A 19,913-nucleotide genomic window follows, 5' to 3' on the forward strand; every position below is an offset into this window, starting at 1 on the left:
CTTTATGTTGTGTTAAATGAACATTGGCCCTTCAATTGTGTTTTGTCAGATAGTTTATAGATTTTTTATCTTCACGGTCAAACTGTATATGTTCTACTCTTTAATGCAGTTTTATTTATATTTTGAGATGTTTCTATTTTATGATTGTTTATTTCTACTCTTTTAATTCCTAATTATGTGCAATGCCTTGTTTGTTTTATGCCGCTGCAACGACAACATCTCCCAATTTGGGATCAATAAAGTACATCTTATCTTTTTTTAGTTTATGTAAAAAAAAAAGCAAATATGTTTAATAATTTAAGTATTAATTAACAATCAACAAATAATGATGCAATGTGTTTCCATATATTTTTTTTCTTTTGGAACAAGATTTAATTGAGTTTTCAGAAGCAAGAAACAGACTTGGTTTGGTTGGAAAACAAGATTGTTTCTGAAGATAACAAATCTAATTTAAAGTGGACCTATCATGCTATATTTGAATAATATATTGTAGGGCCATACCTATTTAAGGTATATTTATACGTTTTCTTTTTCAAAATACCAAACAGATCATGCATTTTAGCCATGCCTCATTTCGCTCTATTTTGCTGTCCTCCACCCTGTCTTTGCATGCGCTGCAGCTGACCACGCCCCCCTGCAAAGGAGGGGGCCGAGTTACGAGCGTCGTGTTACCATGCTGTTACCATGCCACGGCAACCTCTCATTCCCCTGATAGGTCAGCTCCTCCGTCCTGACGTCAGAGAAATGTTCAAATCTGGATCAGTTTTTATCAGATCCGTTGCAGCCCCGTTATTAGAGATTTGGGTATGGAGGAAAAGAGAGAGGGTTGTGTTTTCTGACACTTGGTGAGTTCCCTGGAACACCGGGGACACATATTCATGTATAAAAAAAAGACGTACTAAAGTGCATTTTGCATGATAGGTCCCCTTTAAATTAAATGTAGGGTAGGTAAGAATGGAGAAACCAGCTCTAGTGCGCTATAATTTGAAAGTATGCAGCCGAAAAAAATCTGCCCCTTCCTTCAGACTTCCTTACAGAGCCCCTCCTCCAACACACACGAACGTGCACATGACCAATGAGGGCACGAGATGAGTTTGTGCACAGATGGAAGGCTGACAGGCAGATAGGCCATCCAGTTATTTTAGCCGGGTCGGCTCAGATGATTGGTCGTGCTTTTTACAGTACTACGGCTTCCACAGATGACATTTTTTTATGTATTTATTGTCAAAGCATTTAATGTATTCATTGCTATCGGGATGTTAAGAGCATTCCATGGAATATAACAAAAAGTGTTTCTGAAGTGAATTACATACCCCACCTTTAATGAAAGCGTATGATTTCAATAAAAGGAGTTCCCTTCATTGATCATCAGTGCACCAGAGTGTGGGAAATTATTATTATTTTGGAAATAACATTCAGTCTTCTTCATTTGACACTTCAGGCAGCATCTTCACAGATTCATGCATTTCAGACAGACAACCTGCTGGTATTGTTAATTTCAAAAAAACAATATGAAGTATTTCAGTCAAAGAAAAAGTCAAATTGTATTAATTACTTCACATAAGTTTACAGTATATGACACAATGCTCATGTATGAAAGTAATAGTCACATTGTGGGCTTTCATCTTCAGTACAGTCGGTAAGAACCCTTTGGAATTGTAATTAGATTACAAAATAAATGTTGATTTCAGCCATGTTTAAAGCTTCAGCGTGATAGAAACATCCAAGACCAAAGCAACCCATTTCTAAAACAGAAAAGGCACCGCAGCAACACGGATATTTGGAGGGGAAAAGAAAGTCTGCAAATCTTTCTTTTTAACCATTAAGACAAATCTGGCCAAAGCTGAACTGCTGGGTCCTGATTTTAACAAAACAAATCAAATATACACACAAAACAACACACCACAAACATTTGGCATCATAATGTTTGTTATAACCATCAGTGCTTCTACAGCTCAGGGAGGCCAGGCATGGGGAACTGGCCGGCGAAGGCCTCCACCTCGGCTTTGATTTCTGAAACTTTCTGCTGGAACTTCTCTCCCTGCCGCAGCGCTGCGATGAACTCCTTCAGAGGGGCTTTGGGGTCCAGACTCCCCTGAATCTCCAGGGTCAGCTCAATGCCTGCAGGAGGAGGAGGGAGGACTTTCAGATGCTGACTTGATGAATGTGAAATCAGTATTTTCTTGTTTTTGTTTTGGTGGATGGGTCTGAATACTTTGTCTGACAAAAACCTCCCTTTTCCTGAGCTTCAGAGAAACAGCAAATGAGAAGTGGGAGTACGTGTTCCCTTACACAAAACACCTGAAGTTTTCTTATTCATTAAGGTCGCATTCACACCAGCCTTGTATAGTCCGGTTGAATTGAACCCTGGTGCGTTTAGCCGCTTGGTGCGGTTCGTTTGGGTTGGTGTGAACGCAGTCCGAGACCTCTGAAGTGAACTAAACAACCGGACTCTGGTCCGCCTAAAAGAGGTGGTCTCGGAGCGCTTGCTAGTGAACTCTGGAGCGGTTCATCGCTGGTGTGAACGCAGTCCGCACCAAAACATAGGAAGCGTAGTATTTACGTGTCACAAGAACGCGGATGTCTTCAAAATCATTAGCGAAAGAGTGAAGCAGAATGAAGTGTTGAACAGTGTCGTGTAAATTAAAAACAACTATCAAACTAAAAACTATACATAAAAGTCAGAGCCACCTGCCGTCGGTGAAACCCCCTCCTTACTGCAGAACATCTCTCATTATATGTGTTATAATGTTTTTTATCGCACGTTGTCTGATTATATAATCATATGCGCCGTTGCTAGAATCTGTTGATATGCTCTCCAGATTAACAACAGCATGAAAATAACCTGCCGATGCTCCATGGCGGAGGCTCCGGTAGAAATTGCCGGGATTTGCGTTTTTACCCCCTTAAGGTCCCGTGTGAACGCAAACCGAACCTTCTGAAAAATGAAACAATGTAACAAACTGTCGTCTGGTGCGCACCAGAGAAGCGGACTATTAGGTGTGAATGCGACACTTTTACTTTCTCTTAAACTGAGGGACTTACTCATTACATTAATGCACACAATATCAGTTGTTTTTCTTCTACTGCACATATTTTATTCCATTCTATTCATTCATGTAAATACTGCTATATTTTACTATATTTTTTAATGTTATTATAGTTTTCTTAAAACAGTTCTCTATCTGTGTTTTTTATTTTTGTTTTACTTTTATGTATGCACCATGACATCAAGTCAAATTCCTCGTACGTGTAAACTACCTGGTAATAAACCTGTTTCTGATTCTGATTAAAAGTGTTGCAAAGAATCCCTAATAAATAAAACATTAAAAGCATTTAATGCATGGAAAGCAGTAGTCAAATTCTACCGGTTTGTTGCCCTGACTAGTGCTTGTGATACCCGGCATTGTCACAAAGTGGGTCTCCGGATAGTAATAAAAAAGCAAAAGAAAAGTAGATTACTTCTGTGAATGAAGTCGGCCACCTTCTTGAAGTCTTCCTGCATCAAGCCTCTGGAGGTCAGAGCTGGAGAGCCGAACCTCAAACCACTCGGGCGCAGAGCACTCTTATCCCCTGAACAAACACATGACAACATGAAGAGTTGCATAACCAGGGGAAAAAACATTTATACAAGTATTTAATAATGGTTACATCTCATGCCTCATTCAGAAACAAAGGCTTATTTTGCTTTACTCACACCAGGGACAAACAAAGCTGCATGTATTATATCATCAGTGCTAAAAAACACACACTTTACCTGGACAGGTGTTCTTATTACAGGCGATGGCACAGGCCTCCAGAACCTTCTCTGCTCGTCCTCCATCGGTTCCCTTCGTGCGCAGGTCCAGCAGGATCAGATGGTTGTCAGAGCCGCCTACACAGGAAGAGGAAAAGAGGCTATTAACTGTAGGTCTTAGTGACATGTCCCTAAAGTAATGACACATTATTGCAGGGTATTTCAACATTATACTCTACATTACACTATACTAATAGACAATTGCAACAAATGAATCTCAGCGCAAGTTCAACCAGGAAGACCGTCTTTACTGATTCATTTACTATTTCTATTGTTACTACTCTCTCTCCTCTCAATAAGTGATCGGGGGCGTCACTCCCCAGCTTAACCAATCACTTCGCTCTATTCCCAAGAGCCTATCATAGCGCTCCGCTAACCCTTTTAAGTCTGCTCTCCCCCCTCTGACAGCTGTCATTTCAGGTGACTCGACGCAACCCTCCTCCACCCCTTTTCACCTCCTGTCCCTCTGAATCCAGGGTCAAGCTAAGCCCCTCCCCTTCAGACCGACCCTAACTATCCATTCACCACCGCCAGGGTCAAGCTAAGCCCCTCCCCTTCAGACCGACCCCAACTATCCATTCACCACCGCCAGGGTCAAGCTAAGCCCCTCCCCTTCAGACCGACCCTAACTATCCATTCACCACCGCCAGGGTCAAGCTAAGCCCCTCCCCTTCAGACCGACCCTAACTATCCATTCACCACCACCAGGGTCAAGCTAAGCCCCTCCCCTTCAGACCGACCCCAACTATCCATTCACCACCACCAGTGTCTAGAGCCCGGGGGGTTTCATCGGATCGGTTCTCCCCTCCCGAATGATACTCCTGCACAACGGGGCCTAATCGCCAAAACTTCATTACATTCATTTGTGTATTCCTGGCAATAAATATGTGTTCTTACATGAAAACCGTCTCTCCTGATTGAAGTGTTATAGTTTTAGATCAGCATAAACAGTTTGCCTTCAAAGGATCTTTCAACACAAAAAACACAAGATCACTTCGTACTTTACTTTAAAAACAACAAAAGGTAACTAACACAAATGTAAAGTTCATATCTAAACAGTATCAACATGCATATAACCTTGAATCTCCTCTTAACGTCAACAAAATATTAATGTATTATGATTTATAAGCTCTGCTAGTTCCCCTCTACCCTTCACGCTGTTACTTGGGACTGATCATTACATATATATTTATCGCCCTAAATAAAAGTGTAAATAAAGGCTTTTCTAATCCGTTCTTGTCATACTTTTCTTTGTGGTAAATTGTCTTCTGTACAATGGAAACTGATACTGGAGAAGGTGAAAATGGAGGCGGCACTCACCTGTGACGATCTTGTAGCCGTGGTCAATGAGGCCGCTGGATAGAGATTTGCAGTTAACAAGAACCTGCGTCTGGTAGGCCTTGAACTCTGGGGTCATGGCCTGTTTGAGAGCCACCGCAACACCTGCCAGGGACAAATGTTACCTAAATGAGATCCTGACATACTTGAATAACAGTTGAAGTGAAACTGAGAGGATGAAGTCCAAAGAGAGGAAAATGAAGAGGTGTACCTGCGATAGCGTGGTTGTGCGGTCCTCCCTGCAGCCCAGGAAACACAGCCTGATTTATCAAAGACTCCAAGTTGTACAGAGTCTCCTTCCCCTTGGCATCCACACTGCGAACTCCTGGAGGAGCGAAACAGAAATAATTGTGTGAAGACAAAATGGAAAGCTAGAGAAATAGTAACAAAACAGAAAGCTGTATTGATGACCAGACTAAAAAAGTAATCGATCCTTGTAGGAGCCAAAATGCTGTGGTAGTCTGTGTTTATTATTATATTATCTTCATTATTTGTTAACACCACACACACTTGTCGTTGGTTGTTTCCGGTGATTGTCACATGGTGTGGTTAATGGTATTTAGGGCAACTGGTGTATGTGGAGGTTTGGTAGCATGACAATGGGGGTTAGCTTAGCTCTGATATCTTTTATTGACCGTATGATTCTGTTATTGTTTTGATTTACAATATTAAATATCCTTAAAACGTCAAGTTCAGTACAGACGTTATTATTTATACGTGTCACATCAATGAGCGAAGTTTAGCCTCAGAGCGGCCGTATTCAATGGGAATATAGCCGCACCGCACACTCGTATTCAATGTCTACCTTTCCTGTAGAAGATTAGTCCGGCGCGGCAGCCTCGCAGCGTCTTGTGTGTCGTCGTGGTAACAACGTCACAGTACTCGAAGGGGGAGGGCACCACTCCTGCAGCGACCAGTCCACTGATGTGAGCCATGTCTCCCATCAGGTACGCTCCGTTCTCATTAGCGATCAGCCTCAGGCGTTTGTAGTCCAGGTTGCGGGAATAGCAGCTTGTTCCTGGAGGGGAATGACGACGCAGGAGGTGAGAATACTTTGGATATACAGACACCTCTTTATTTAGTTTGATTTGTTTTAATGTGTGAATGTAAAATAGTTATAGCAGACGTACCGGCGATGATGAGTCTGGGGTGGAAGAGCCGGGCGTTTTCTTGCAGTCTGTCGTAGTCAATGTAGCCAGTATCTGGATTCACCTGAAAACATCACATCAAACCAAAAACATTAAAACAGCTTAACATGATATACAGAACATACTGTAAGCACAACACGGCTTTGGCCATAAGCCCATCTTTGTTCTACTAGCTTTCAGATTTTTACCACATTTATTAAGGATTTTTACTGATTGAATTATATTCATTTAAAAAACACAGAAATTAATCGAAACACAAAAATATGAAAAACGGTTGTCATCAAATAATATTGCATCCCCCACTCATACAAGCATGTACATACTTAATAAACAAACATTTTAATCTTGTTTTCTCGCTACTTAACAACTTTATTTTCTGTTGAAGGACAATTCACTGTTGTTAGTAAATGTAAGTGCAATTGCAAATAACTCTATTATTTTGTGTCGTTTTATAATTTGCTTTAAAAACTACAAGGGATTTGGTTTCGAGTTTGTTTGTTTTCTGTCAAATTGTCAGCATTTTGTTATCATTGCTCTCACGAGGATGCCATGTGCACATACTTGCAGTAATGAGGAATAATCTTGTTTAACTTGGTGCAGAACTCCATAATCGAGAACTAACTAAAATTGTATCAGAAAGGGACTTTTTAGGACTAGAAAAACAAAACTCAAAAACGAATGTGTGAGTCCTCCTCAACACAAGGCAAATCAAAGTGTTTTACAAAAATCACTTTTCATACCTGCTCAAAGAGAACATTGTGCTCAATTCTTATCTAAAAAAGTATTATTTGGTCTACGCTCTAATAGATACCGTACCAATGTTCACATCTTTATACAGCACTCTGTAGGACTTTCTGTATGGCTGTGAATTTAAAAACATGCGATTGTACCTTGTACGGCATGGACTCAAAGAAGATGGACGTTGCGGATATTTTCTTCTTCTCAGTCATGAAGCCGTGTGTCAGGTGACCTCCATCAGGAAGGTCCAGCCCCATGATCCTGCCGTGAGGCTCCACAACGGCCGTGTAGACGGCAAAGTTAGCGGGTGAACCTGACAGGGAAGCAAAGACAAAGGTATGACAACTAGAAAAAGCAAGAAGTAAAGAGGAGGCAGTTGAAATATTTAAAGGTCCCCTATTATACTGTTTTTCATCAATATATTATAGGTCTCAGATATATACAGAACATGTCTCTGAAGTGTTTGGCTCCAAACACCAAACAGATCATTGCAGCATCCCATAATCCCCTCTGTTTCAGCCCTGTTTCAAAAGTGCTGATTTTCTGTCTGTTACTTTAGATGAAAATAAGGAGCCCCTCCCCACGCCCCTCTGAGAGAGATTTGGTTAAAAAGAACACAATGGTGCTCTAGGAGGAGATTCGGGTGATAAGGTGTGTGGGGGGGGGGGGGGGGTTACCTTGGTTGGTGATTGGCTAATGGTTACACAAGCCAAAAAAATCGATATGACATCATAAAGTGGCCAAAATCTGATCAGCTCATTTTCAGACAGGTTTTTATATAAATGGATCAGGACAAAAAGAGAGAGAATCTTTGTTCCTGAAACTTTCAGAGTCTCTTTACACAGAGGGAACACATGTTTATGTAGAAGAGACATGAACAAGTGGATTTTGCATAATAGGTGACCTTTAATTTTGTTTGGTTTTATGTATAATTCACTATTTGGTACCCGAGTAAGGCTGCACGTTGACGCCCCATTTCTCTGAGTCCAGACCATACGTCTCCAGCGATCTCTTCTGACAGAGTCTCTCCAGCTCATCAACATGCTCCGTACCGCCGTAGTACCTGAACACATCATAACGATTGTTACTGCTATGCTAGTTTGATATTAAACAAGAAGAAGAAAGCTAAATGCACATCTTGAAGGCTGTAATCACATTGGGATTTCATAGTTTGTCAATTGTTGTACCTCTGACCGGGATATCCCTCAGAGTATTTGTTGTTCATGCAGGAACCCAGAGCCTCTAAAACGGCTCTGCTGGTGAAGTTCTCGGACGCTATGAGCTCCAGCCCGTACGTCTGCCTGTGCTTCTCTTTTTTTATGATGGAGAACACCTAAACCAAAAATAAACACAAATACTGTTTGTTTATGGAACGATAACAACTCGTCAAACAAGCTCCTAAGTGTCAAAAAATTCTTAAGAAATGATTAAATGTGAAAATAATGACCATTCTTGTCAGTTCAGGTTCAGAAATGTTGCAATGTTTACATCCAAACGCCTCCAAAAAACTTCAAGTTTTTTTTTTTTAAAGGAAATTATTACTGCTAACCTCTCCATAAAATGTTATCTTAAAATCCATTGAAAACAAACCTCAGAGTCGCTGACGGACAGAGGATCCAGCATCATCTGGTTGTGTGAATCCCATGTTTCTTTGCTCACACTGTGGCCATTAGTCAAAGACATGGTTTCTCTGTTTCACTGGTCACTCAGAGAGGAAATCTGAAGAGGAAGACAATGCTTTATTTAGAGATCAAATATGAATCATAAAATCAGAATCAGGTTTATTGCCAAGTAGGTTTATTACAAGGAAGTGGCTTTGGTGTACAATGGGCCATACATACAGTATACACAGTCAGAGGAATTGAAGATAAATGTTTACAAGAATTATATATACATACAACTAATTATATATGCAAGAAACTGAGCACAAATATGAGAAATTACTCAAAAAAGCCCCAAAACATGTGCAGTATAAGAATTTAAAGTGGAGAGCATTGAACAGAAATGTGTTAAATAAACAGAGGAATGTGTAGAGTTCATAAGACATAAAAACACTGTTGATACAAGGCAAAGTATTTTCATTGAAATGCTGAATCAAGAAAATATTGTGGAAATACAATATACAAGTACAAACAGATCCATTATCCTCAGACAAAGGAGAACTCACGCAGCAGTGATATGGCCTCACCAGTTACACTTTGAACCATTACACAAAAAGAAAAGCAAATGAACTGCAGAAACTGCCAAAACAAAGGTTGTTAGGCAACTCAGATAACACGTCTACTGTGACGTTTTGTGTACAGTTGCCAAATGTTTATCTGAGGCTGTTTGTCCTGGCGACATTTAAAAAGTCACTGCAGGTCAGTCGTGTTGCTCAACAGTTAGCACATGACTCCTGTTACCTTTATTATCCACTCTATCTGATCTACTCATACAGTAGATGCCCAGTAAGACCATCCTGCCACCAAGAAAACAGCAGACACATTGTGCATGCACTGCTGCATTTTTGGGGAAAGTTGTTTTGGAGGTATAAAAGTATATATTTTTTAAGTAGCTGTTAAAATGTGCTTTTAACGTTAAATTATCCCCACAGAAACAGTTAAAGTTACTCATTTTAATACTATTATAAAAAATGAATACAATATTTACACAACAATTTTGTGAGAAACTGTGTAGGCTACAGTAAAATATAATAAAATATGACAGTACTATATTCAAGTGCAGCAGGTTTAACAAGAGGTCGCGTGGAGCAGAAATGTGCAACATGTAGTCGCCTACAGGATTTACAATATTAAAAATATATCGTTCGCATGATGTGAATTATGATGTTGCATAATGTTTCTCTGAGGTGGATAACATTTAAGTAGTTTGAGGTATAAAAGTAATTTGTGTCATGAAGTGTAAAGTACAAGTAACCTCCAAATTGTACGTGCAGGTTTAACAAGAGGTCGCGTGGAGCAGAAATGTGCAATGTTTTTCTGAGGTGGATAACAGTCACTGCCAGTAGCATAAAGTTAAGCATGAAGTGAAGAGGTGTTTAAACCCGGTAGTTAGCACGAGTTACAACTGATAAACGGCTAGATATATAACAGCAGTGCGGACCTAACCACGCCGCGGAGTGATACCAATTACTCCTATAATAACAACAAACGGTGCCAGATAACACATTAAAATGTTATTTTCTACCTTAGTTTCATATTTTTTAACATGTCCTCCTTGTGTACATTAACTAGTTATTATTTCACTCACCAGTATAGTGTAGGCTGCAGCTGTCACACTCACTTTACGACTGAAATGTGAGCACGGGGCTGAACAAAAAGAGCCTCACTGCGGAGGATAAAGTCCGCCAAACTTTTGACCAATCCGCTCCCTGGCTCTTCTTCTTTCTCAGTATTGTCCACCATGTTGGCTGCATTACTGCCACCCTCTGCTCACTGTGTGGACACTTTATGTTTTATAATCATGTAGTTGTGTATTTCTGTCACAGGTGGGAAGTTACTAAGTACATTTACTCAAGTACTGTACTTAAGTACAATTTATTTGAGTATTTCCATTTTAGGCCACTTTGTAGGCCTACTCCTAATCCACTACAATTCAGAGGTTAATCATGTACTTTTACTCCACTAAATGTATTTAATACCTTAGTAGATTTGGATTAATGATGTGAAATATATAATCAACAATTAAATTAGACTTTAATTACACCTGGAGTAAATCCACAAGCTACCCTGCAGTTTACAAAGTCATTCAAACTAGCTGCACCTTTACCAGCTTTGATAACACTTTAATGCGTCAATATTTATAATCAAAACATATAATATATATTATTCTGGCCCATAGACTAAATCTCACCCTTTATTGCCCTTCATAAGTTGTTCAGTAGTTCTAAAATGTTTTTTTCTACACTATATCTACTACTGATGTCAGGGCCAGATAAACCCACATCACTCGTTACTGATTGTTACTGCTGTGCACAGTCCTATCTTCACTGTCAGTGAATCTGCTTTTTGATTTATCTCATTTTCATAACAGTTGACTCAACATGGACTCTTGCGCTCGAGGCTAGTCGTAACAGTTTTCTCACAGGGAAATAATGCTAACAAGAAATGTACTGTACACATTTTACTGTTTTCATCATAATAATCTGAAATATTTCCATGAATCAGTTATGTACAATGTGAGCTCCGGAAAAACATAGTGGCAAAGCTGAGTTAGCAAAGTCGAACTTGTACAACGACAAATATATCGTTAATAATATCATGTACAAGATCATAGGTTAGGAGGGGTTCATTCCAAAGTGCACGTGAAGACAGATTTATTCATCGGTAACTTCCTGGAGGGATAAACAAGGCCAAAATATACACAACCCCTCTCCACTGGAGTCTCAGCAACCATCTTCCAAATGGTCACATGAACCAGTAACGTGGACATCATTCGTCCTTTAAAAATAGTCAAATATATTTTGCGCCAGTCCGTGAACATGTAAAAGTGCCTCTGATCAAAACTGTCCATCATTTCATTGAGAGGGAGTTCATTCCTTTCGCCGCTGCTGCTGCTGCCTCTTTTGCTGCAAGCAGAAAATAACAGAGACACAATCAGCTCCACGTGATGCATGAATAAAATCAGCTATAGCATCATTTAGAACAGTGGTTCTCAACTGGTCAGGCCTCGGGACCCACTTTTTACTTGGTCAATACATCGCGACCCAACATTTTGAAGCACTCAAATCTATTCAACAAAATATCGTGCTGTAATATATACGCTTTTGAGCATACAATATTAATAAAAGTGAAGTACAGTGCATATATCCCTTATATCCCTTCACAGAACTAAAGTATGCTTTTAAAAAAGGTTTAATGAGATGATGGAATCAAAGCTGAACTATATAAAAAGGCACACATGCTGAAACCCAACCCCAGCAGGGGGGTCGGGGGATTCTCCCCCAGGAGATTTTTAGAAATACTAACATAAACTACGCATTCTGGTACACTCTGAGAAGAAAATCGGGCCTTCAAAATAAAAGTTTGAGTTTTTCCCCAAAAAAAAAAAAAAAAAATTCAAATTTTTTTTTTCAAATTTTTTTTCTTCACTCACACATCCGCGACCCACTCGAAACGGGTCCGCGACCCACTTTTGGGTCGCGACCCACCAGTTGAGAACCACTGATTTAGAAGACATGGAGAAAACTGCATTTGTTCTTGTATTTGTAGTGCTTTGGTGCTGTTTGGCTACAGACAATAGAGTGAGTGAAGATTTTGTTTGCAGTTTGTTTCCCGTTAAGTGGTATTTAAATATAGCTCTTAGTGTAAGAGTCCTCTTTTTGTTATGTTTCTGTTATGTCCTCATTTTGTTTACTATTGTTTGTATGCATTTAAATGTAGTACTGTCAATAAATACCTTTATTTTTAGAACATCTGGGTTGTGTCCCTAACCCCTAACAAGCTAGGTTATACAACTTGTGTCATGATTATGATAATAAAAAAGATGAGATCAGACAGTTATTTAATTGTTCATATTCAATAACTTGTTTCCCTACTTAGTTAGACAAATAAAAAGGTTATATTTTTGCTTTTTTGTTGGTATTTTCATGGAATTTCTTTCTTCAACCTTTACATATGCATGTCTAACTTTTGCAGGCACACAAATTATAAATAAATCAAGTATGTTCGATATCATTTTGATTCCTCTTGATGCTCCGAGTCTCATTCTAGAGACGAGAAAACGTCATCTCTATGTTGAGAAGAATTTGTGCAGTTTTTTCATAATGACAGTGAGTTTTCATGGCCACATTAGGTAATAAATACAGTAGAGTTTTTCTGGCAACATATTTAAAACAATTACCACATTCAAAGTTTTGCTCACCTTTCTTCTCTGCTTCTTTCTTTTTCGCCGCGTCTTCTCTCTGTTTCTTGATGATGGCGAGGCGAGCGAGGTCGGCTTTGGCCTGATCCGTCTTCCCCGCCAAGTGCATCTTCATGTAGCGCTCCTTCGCCTGCTGCTTCTCTATCTCCTCTCTGTGAAAGTGACATAAGGAAAATCATTATCAAACATGGGGAACTGGAATTTTACAGACATAAAAACATCAACCTTCCAGTGTTATCTTTAACACGCAGGGCTTTCCGTAGAATAGCACTCATCGAACTACTCTCAAAATATGGTAGAAATATGTTTATTTTAAACACATAACATTTTGGGATTTCTTATCAAATGTCATGGCATGGGGTGTCTACTGTTAAAAGGGACAGTTTACTCATCATCAATAATACACATCGTTCGTCTTAGCAGTAGTGCTGTTTGTCAATATAGTTTGTTTTGGTGTGGGTTGCCACGTGTTTCATGAGCAATTTCATTTAGGAATAATTTTTCCTTTCGACTAAACCAGGCAAACAAGTGAGTGAGCACAAGCCTCTAGTCCACATTACTATTAGATCTGGCCCGCCGGTATATTGCACGCACACCTTCACTCAATCCTGAGGATTACCTCAGCTCAGAGCCTGAGCCCAAACATTGATGAACTTGCACCCAAGATGAGATGCCAAGTATCTGGCTTGAACTAGCATCACAGCAGCAAACTGAGTTTCAATGGATGTTTCCTTCTGCACTTTGTTTCTTGAGACAACAGGGCAGGTTTGGTTTGTTCTTTGAGGGAAATAGTTTTTTTAAAGCTGTTGGCCTATGGAGAAATGTAATCATATGAAATGAATCAGCAGATAGAGCCATAAGAAATGAATGCAACTGATTATTTAATGTTTAATGTTGTTTTTATAGGCAATAATTTAAGCTTTGTTAGTTCCAGGTTTAATATGTGCAATAAGTTCATTTCAATAAGTTTTGCAATAAACATTGAACCAGTCCGGCCCTCGACTAGTACCCATTTTTTTATTTTGGCCCACTGTGTATTTGAGTTTGACACCCCTGCTCTAGTCCATGAGTAGAGAGACGCTTTGTTCTGCCCACTTATACAGTAGAATGAAAACAGTTCCTACATGAAACTGCTAACAACAGGGCCTTTGGACTATCTTGAATAACCGGGTCATGATTTCTAGAAAGAGACATTGATGTTGAGTTTTCAAAAGCATTTTTTTGTCGCTTTGAGCACACAAAGAGTGCCATCTAGTTCCATCATATTGGAGATAAGGCAGATTTCTCCACAGTCAATTCTCTAACACTGCAAACAACACCAAAACAATCTATGTTGATAAATAAACTACTACAAGTAAAAGGAAAGATACTTGTGTTATTGGTTTTGGGCTGAACTGTCCGTTGAGGAAGGTGTTTTCACTTTATGTTAAAAATGAATTTGAACTTAGCACTGATACAATGAGGCACACAGAACACACACCTCTCTCTCCTCGATAACTGCTTGGGCTCGTCCATCTCGATCTGCGTCACCTTCTTGGACTTCTGAGCCACTCTGTTGGGGTTCTCGATCTCTATCAGGCCCTCCACACCCGCTCTCCTCCTCTGCAAACACATGACAACAGCACACAGTAAGGAGAGAATGCTTTGAACACAGCAAACAATGAACTGACTACATGAACACGTTTATACGACACTGCCATGCAGATATAAATGTTACAAGGTGCTTCACAGGATCCCATAAATTACTCATAGTTAGTTATCATACATACATCTGAGTTTTCATCATCGCTGTCTTCTGATCCTGATCCTGGTAGCTTCTCCTCTGTCAGGTCATTCGGAGCTACACCCCCCGCTGCTTCTGCTTCCTGCTCTTGCTGTAACACAAAAATGAGGAGACCACAAACCGGAGAACGTTATTAAACCAAAGCATCAGGTCAAACACAACAGAGAATATCAATCCATGCAGGGTTTTACTCCATTCAAACACTACAGCAGCTGCTTTCACAAATCAGTTCCTCTCTAATGGAAGCTGGAGTGCTAGTGAGAGTCTCAGGGGGGCAGACATGTTAGAAAAGTCAAGTTTATTTATAAAGCACATTTCATACGACATGTGTAGACCATAGACTGTATATATATAAAGGTGTAGACTCAATGTGCTTCAATACAAAAAAGCAGAAGTAAGTACATACGCAAATATCATGTGACCAAAACATATAGGCTTAAGATAGGAACATAAAAAGGCATTACAATGAAAAAGTAATAAGATATTAGTTTATGATTATAATTATTATTTAAAAAGGAAATAATAATAATGATACTAAAAATGTCATTTTACCCGTTCACCATACAAATCATTGTTCTTTTTTATTTATTCATTAATCTCGCTGTATTTTGTATTAATCAATAATTATTTAACTGGCACACAAGATAAATAAAAAAACGGGTGATGTGTTAAAAACTTTTGGTTTAATTAATACTCTGGTTGCAGCATTCTGAATAAGCTGTCAATAAAATCCGACCACTTAGTTAGTTAAGTGAACTTTCCAAATGAAATATTAAATTGCATTTTGGAAAGTGTACCAATGCTTTATTAAAAAATAGGACATGTATAGAGAGTCTTTGGGTGAACCCCGACCTTCTTCCTCTCCTTCTCTGCTTTCATCTGCGCGTCTATCTCATCGGGGCTCGTGTAGGTCCGCATGCGACCCTTGTGGCCACCTTTCCTACCTGCAACAATAAACCAAGATAGAAAATGACACCACAAACTGATTTGCATATACAGTGTAAACAAGGGTGAATCTGTGACCAGACAGGTGTCCATAAAGGTACAAATAAAAATGCTGTCAGAGCTTTCTTACAATAAAAATAACAACCCAAGCACAGATTTGTCAAATTTGATACCTGGATTATTGCCTGTTATTTGGGAGGCTTGACAGCAGGTTAGGAGATGTACAGAACTAATGTCAACACAATGTAAGCATGTTTTAGGTTAATTCTTACCTCCTTTGGGCATTTTGAAGAACAAATCCTTCGTTAAGAACTCCTTAACAACTTAATACTAAAGTACACAGTACAGTACACAAGTGTCAAAACAGAAGAACAAACTGACAGCTGCTCCACAGCAGGGATGAGTATAGAAATACTCTGAGTAGTCCAAGTATTTGCCTTTTAACAAATCTATTATAAATGGATTTTACCACACATGTAATCACGGATTTGCTGCTTTAAACCAGACAATGTGATTATCTCGGTATATTCTTTAGTTCTTTGACTTAATTATGCGAGTAATAAAATACTAGAAACAAAGCTATGTTATTTTTGGTCAGGCATTCTGTTAGTGTTCTAATGTGACGCAATACACCAGTAACGGTAACAGTTGGTTAAATATCAGCGAATATGTGTAAACTGACATTAATACGTGTTTAATTAAAGGTGAATGGTGAGTTACTATATCATAAGATAAAAATAAATTGTTAAACGCTGATTAATAAATTATCTACATTTGGAGTGGTGACGTCATTCGAGGGACGAGACGTTGAAATGGACCCCTGCGTGACGTGAATTATTGGCGCCTGAGACGAGTGTTTCGCAAAATTAAAAACGAAAACACGGAGATTTTTTTGTTCTTTATATTTCTACAAAACAGAGCAAAATGCCCAAAGTAAAGAGAAGTCGCAAGCCTCCTCCGGACGGCTGGGAGCTCATCGAGCCCACTTTGGACGAGCTGGATCAGAAAATGAGAGAAGGTGAGCCGTTAGAAGAAGGGAAAGTACCAACGGTCCGAACAACATGTAGCCGCGAAGCTAAAGCTAAAACCCAACACGCAGCTAATATCAACATTTATTTATTCTCATTGTCTTTAAGAGATCTGCATTTAGTTTCTAGATGTTAGGTGTTATAATGAATCGATGCTGGTGACATTTTTAATAGATACACAAGCTGTTTAACACGATTGGAGGAAACTTGTGTTGATCATCTACCGTTCATCAATCGACTAGCTGCTATGTTTCAAGGTTTCAAGGCTTTTATTGTCATGTAGCTACAGTGTAGTTATGACAATGAAAGTATTAGGTCGCAGGCTGCTCCAACAGTGCAACAACAATAAAACAGATACTAGTGCAAGTTAATAAGAATATAATAGAAATAGTGCAGAATAGTAATTGGAATATTGATATATATATATAAGTTGCAAACGGATGAATGTTATGGGATGTTCTTTCAAAAGTTATAGTAATACGAGCCTTTACTTCTCATTGTCTTTATGAGATATGCATTTAGTTTAATGTTTTAATGAATCTATCCATGGTCAATGCTGCTGGTCACATTTTTAATATGGGAGGCGTGTGGCGCAGTGGGGTAGTGCGTGTGTGTTCGGATCAGTGGAGCACAGGTTCAAACCCCACTGCAGTCAGCATGTCCCTGAGACACTTCACCCCAAATTGCTCCTGTGGTCCACAGTATTGAGTATGTAAGTCGCTTTGGATAAAAGCGTCTAACAAGTAACATGTAATGTAATAGATACAAGCTGTTTAACACGATTGGAGGAAACGTGTGTTGATCATCTACCGTTCATCAATCGACTAGCTGCTCTGGAAGTGGTTGTAGTTAAATCCGATGCAATTGTTCAGTATTTATTATTGAAAGGGATTTTTTCCCTGTCATTTATGTCACCAAGCCACCATACAAGTATCGCATATTATGCATTGAACCGGGTCGTGTCAAGACTATTCTATTCAAAGAGTTAATATTCATACATTTTCCTTTGAGAGAGATCCCATGATGGACGATGGTCAAGAACAGAAATGCTTGAGTTAAGGACTGGCTTTCACCAATTTCCTACCAGCTGGATAATGAAAGAATAAACAACTAATTGAAAACTGAAGGCCACATGGCTCAAACTAAAATAAATCTATATTTACTGTATAGAGTTGTAAATAAGAATGAAGCATCAGCTAAATGAAATGTACTATTCACACTGAGCCCAAAGAGGAGCTTTACAACCCAATCAGTTGTATCTATTTTACATTTCTGCTAACCAAAGCTAACTTCTCTGTGTTTTTTTTCTATGTCCCAGCTGAAACAGAGCCTCACGAGGGGAAGCGAAAGGTGGAGTCGCTTTGGCCGATTTTCAGGCTGCATCATCAGCGGAGTAGATACATCTACGACCTCTTCTACAAAAGGAAAGCCATCAGCAGAGGTACACAGAGTTTAATCTCTACCTGTTGAATTGTCTAATGTTTCCCACTTTCACTTCTCTTGTTCTTCTTTCATCTACCTCAGCATTTGTATACAATGCTACCTTGGAAGTCAGACATAGAGTATATGTTATCTGTTGAAATGTGTGTTTGAATAACATTTTAACGTGTTACTAAATTACTTGCCAAGATTTTTTGCGAATATGTGTCACACTTCTTAAAGGTGGGGTAGGTAATTCACTTCAGAAACACTTTTTGTTATATTCCATGGAATGCTCTTAACATCCCGATAGCAATGAATACATTAAATGCTTTGACAATAAATACATAAAAAAATGTCATCTGTGGAAGCCGTGGCGCTGTAAAAAGCACGACCAATCATCTGAGCCGGCCCGGCTAAAATAACTGGTTGGCCTACCTGCTTGTCAGCCTTCCATCTCGTGCACAAACTTATCTCGTGCCCTCATTGGTCATGTGCACGTTCGTGTGTGTTGGAGGAGGGGCTCTGTAAGGAAGTCTGAAGGAAGGGGCAGATTTTTTGCGGTTGTGTACTTTCAAATTCTAGCGCACTCCAGCTGGTTTCTCCATTCTTACCTACCCTACCTTTAAATCTCCTTTTATGTAGGTAACAATTGATTGAGAATTCAACATTTCCAGAATTCTTATTTTCCTGAATAATTTATTTAACATTGTCCAGCGTTTTTCCCCCCTTTTTTTTTAAAGCATTTATACAGTTACAGTCATACTACACTAGATGCCTAACAAGTGATTCTCCCTGTGTGTCCCCTGACAGAGCTGTATGAGTACTGTATAAAGGAAGGCTACGCAGACAAGAACCTGATTGCCAAGTGGAAGAAGCAGGGCTACGAGAACCTGTGCTGCCTGCGCTGCATCCAAACCAGAGACACCAACTTCGGAACCAACTGCATCTGCAGAGTCCCCAAGAGCAAGCTGGAAGTCGTAAGTCTGACAGATTTCTTAAAAATGATTCTCACTAATCTTTCAAAACGATCCCTTTTTAGAGAGTTTGTCTTCGTGTCTAAATGTGCCTTTTTCCCCTTTCTCCTCTGCAGGGAAGGATCATTGAATGCACTCACTGTGGTTGCAGAGGATGTTCTGGCTGAGTGACGTTTTTGGACATCCTGCCTTTTTCTCGCTGAGGATCGAGGCTCACCCAGCCTCCATCTGTGCACTCTCAAAACCTCAAAGCAACCTTGTCATTATTTCAGTCGCCGGCATCAGAAACAAATCACTGAGACCTTCAGCATCACGCTCAGTCGCCCTTACAGGGATCAGTATTTGGTATTTTCAATAACAAGGTTAGCGAAGAAGAGTAAATGAGAGGGGGCATATTGTACTGCTTACATTTGTTTATCTGTGTTTTTTGTATCTAACTAAAGCCTTCGACTTGTTGAGGTTAGCTGATTCTGGATCAGGACGTCATTCCAGCTGGTCTCCCACTGTGTAGGTCATTTAAAAAATCTAATGTTTCATTTCATTTAAAGAGTGCTTGGGGAAATTTTGTTTTGAAATGTCAATGTTTTAAACTTTTTCTTCATTTGTTTTTGTGATGTCATTTTAAATAAAACCATTCTGATTTACCTGTTGTTCTTTTTTATATTTCATGATTCAATTAAAGGTGGGGTAGGTAATTCACTTCAGAAACACTTTTTGTTATATTCCATGGAATGCTCTTAACATCCCGATAGCAATGAATACATGAAATGCTTTGACAATAAATACATAAAGAAATATCATCTGTGGAAGCCGTGGCGCTGTAAAAAGCACGACCAATCATCTGATTTTTTCCGGTTGTGTACTTTCAAATTCTAGCGC

The 19,913-nt window shown here is 39.3% G+C and overlaps 3 protein-coding genes across 3 annotated transcripts; 1 reads left to right on the top strand and 2 right to left on the bottom strand.

The window, feature by feature from the left end:
* Nucleotides 1-1,267: 1,267 nt before the first annotated feature.
* Nucleotides 1,268-10,436, bottom strand: shmt1 (serine hydroxymethyltransferase 1 (soluble)). The gene is made up of 12 exons (XM_034144219.1): nucleotides 10,270-10,436; nucleotides 8,611-8,739; nucleotides 8,208-8,353; nucleotides 7,968-8,083; nucleotides 7,173-7,333; nucleotides 6,265-6,346; nucleotides 5,940-6,152; nucleotides 5,346-5,459; nucleotides 5,117-5,239; nucleotides 3,758-3,874; nucleotides 3,463-3,573; nucleotides 1,268-2,121 (listed from the first exon to the last, which is right to left on the bottom strand). The coding sequence occupies exons 2-12, from the start codon at nucleotides 8,701-8,703 to the stop codon at nucleotides 1,949-1,951; spliced, it is 1,449 nt and encodes a 482-aa protein (XP_034000110.1). The 5' UTR covers nucleotides 8,704-8,739; nucleotides 10,270-10,436; the 3' UTR covers nucleotides 1,268-1,948.
* A 691-nt stretch (nucleotides 10,437-11,127) lies between these two features.
* pdap1b (pdgfa associated protein 1b) lies at nucleotides 11,128-15,990 on the bottom strand. Its single transcript, XM_034144225.1, has 6 exons — nucleotides 15,883-15,990; nucleotides 15,518-15,609; nucleotides 14,652-14,756; nucleotides 14,363-14,484; nucleotides 12,883-13,034; nucleotides 11,128-11,587 (listed from the first exon to the last, which is right to left on the bottom strand). The coding sequence occupies exons 1-6, from the start codon at nucleotides 15,893-15,895 to the stop codon at nucleotides 11,532-11,534; spliced, it is 540 nt and encodes a 179-aa protein (XP_034000116.1). The 5' UTR covers nucleotides 15,896-15,990; the 3' UTR covers nucleotides 11,128-11,531.
* Nucleotides 15,991-16,417: 427 nt separating this feature from the next.
* Nucleotides 16,418-19,684, top strand: bud31 (BUD31 homolog). Its single transcript, XM_034144226.1, has 4 exons — nucleotides 16,418-16,628; nucleotides 17,957-18,079; nucleotides 18,871-19,037; nucleotides 19,151-19,684. Exons 1-4 carry the CDS (start codon nucleotides 16,535-16,537, stop codon nucleotides 19,199-19,201), a joined length of 435 nt encoding a protein of 144 aa, XP_034000117.1. The 5' UTR covers nucleotides 16,418-16,534; the 3' UTR covers nucleotides 19,202-19,684.
* The last annotated feature ends 229 nt before the right edge of the window (nucleotides 19,685-19,913 follow it).

Source organism: Trematomus bernacchii, unplaced genomic scaffold (assembly GCF_902827165.1).
Source record: "Trematomus bernacchii unplaced genomic scaffold, fTreBer1.1, whole genome shotgun sequence".
NCBI lineage: Eukaryota > Metazoa > Chordata > Actinopteri > Perciformes > Nototheniidae > Trematomus > Trematomus bernacchii.

Bases quoted from the DNA above. Each gene is read 5' to 3' on its own strand.
- pdap1b (XM_034144225.1), bottom strand. The intron at 14,757-15,517 runs GTCGGGGTTCAC...TTTGTGTTACAG, and splicing joins CAGAGAAGGAGAGGAAGAAG to CAAGAGCAGGAAGCAGAAGC. The intron at 11,588-12,882 runs GTGAGCAAAACT...TTCTGCTTGCAG, and splicing joins GAAAGAAGCAGAGAAGAAAG to CAAAAGAGGCAGCAGCAGCA.
- bud31 (XM_034144226.1), top strand. From the start codon at position 16,535: ATGCCCAAAGTAAAGAGAAGTCGCAAGCCTCCTCCGGACGGCTGGGAG. The intron at 16,629-17,956 runs GTGAGCCGTTAG...TCTATGTCCCAG, and splicing joins GGATCAGAAAATGAGAGAAG to CTGAAACAGAGCCTCACGAG. The intron at 18,080-18,870 runs GTACACAGAGTT...GTCCCCTGACAG, and splicing joins AAGGAAAGCCATCAGCAGAG to AGCTGTATGAGTACTGTATA.
- shmt1 (XM_034144219.1), bottom strand. From the start codon at position 8,703: ATGTCTTTGACTAATGGCCACAGTGTGAGCAAAGAAACATGGGATTCA. The intron at 8,084-8,207 runs GTACAACAATTG...TGATGTGTTCAG, and splicing joins GAGGGATATCCCGGTCAGAG to GTACTACGGCGGTACGGAGC. The intron at 6,153-6,264 runs GTACGTCTGCTA...ATTCCCCTCCAG, and splicing joins CCCCAGACTCATCATCGCCG to GAACAAGCTGCTATTCCCGC.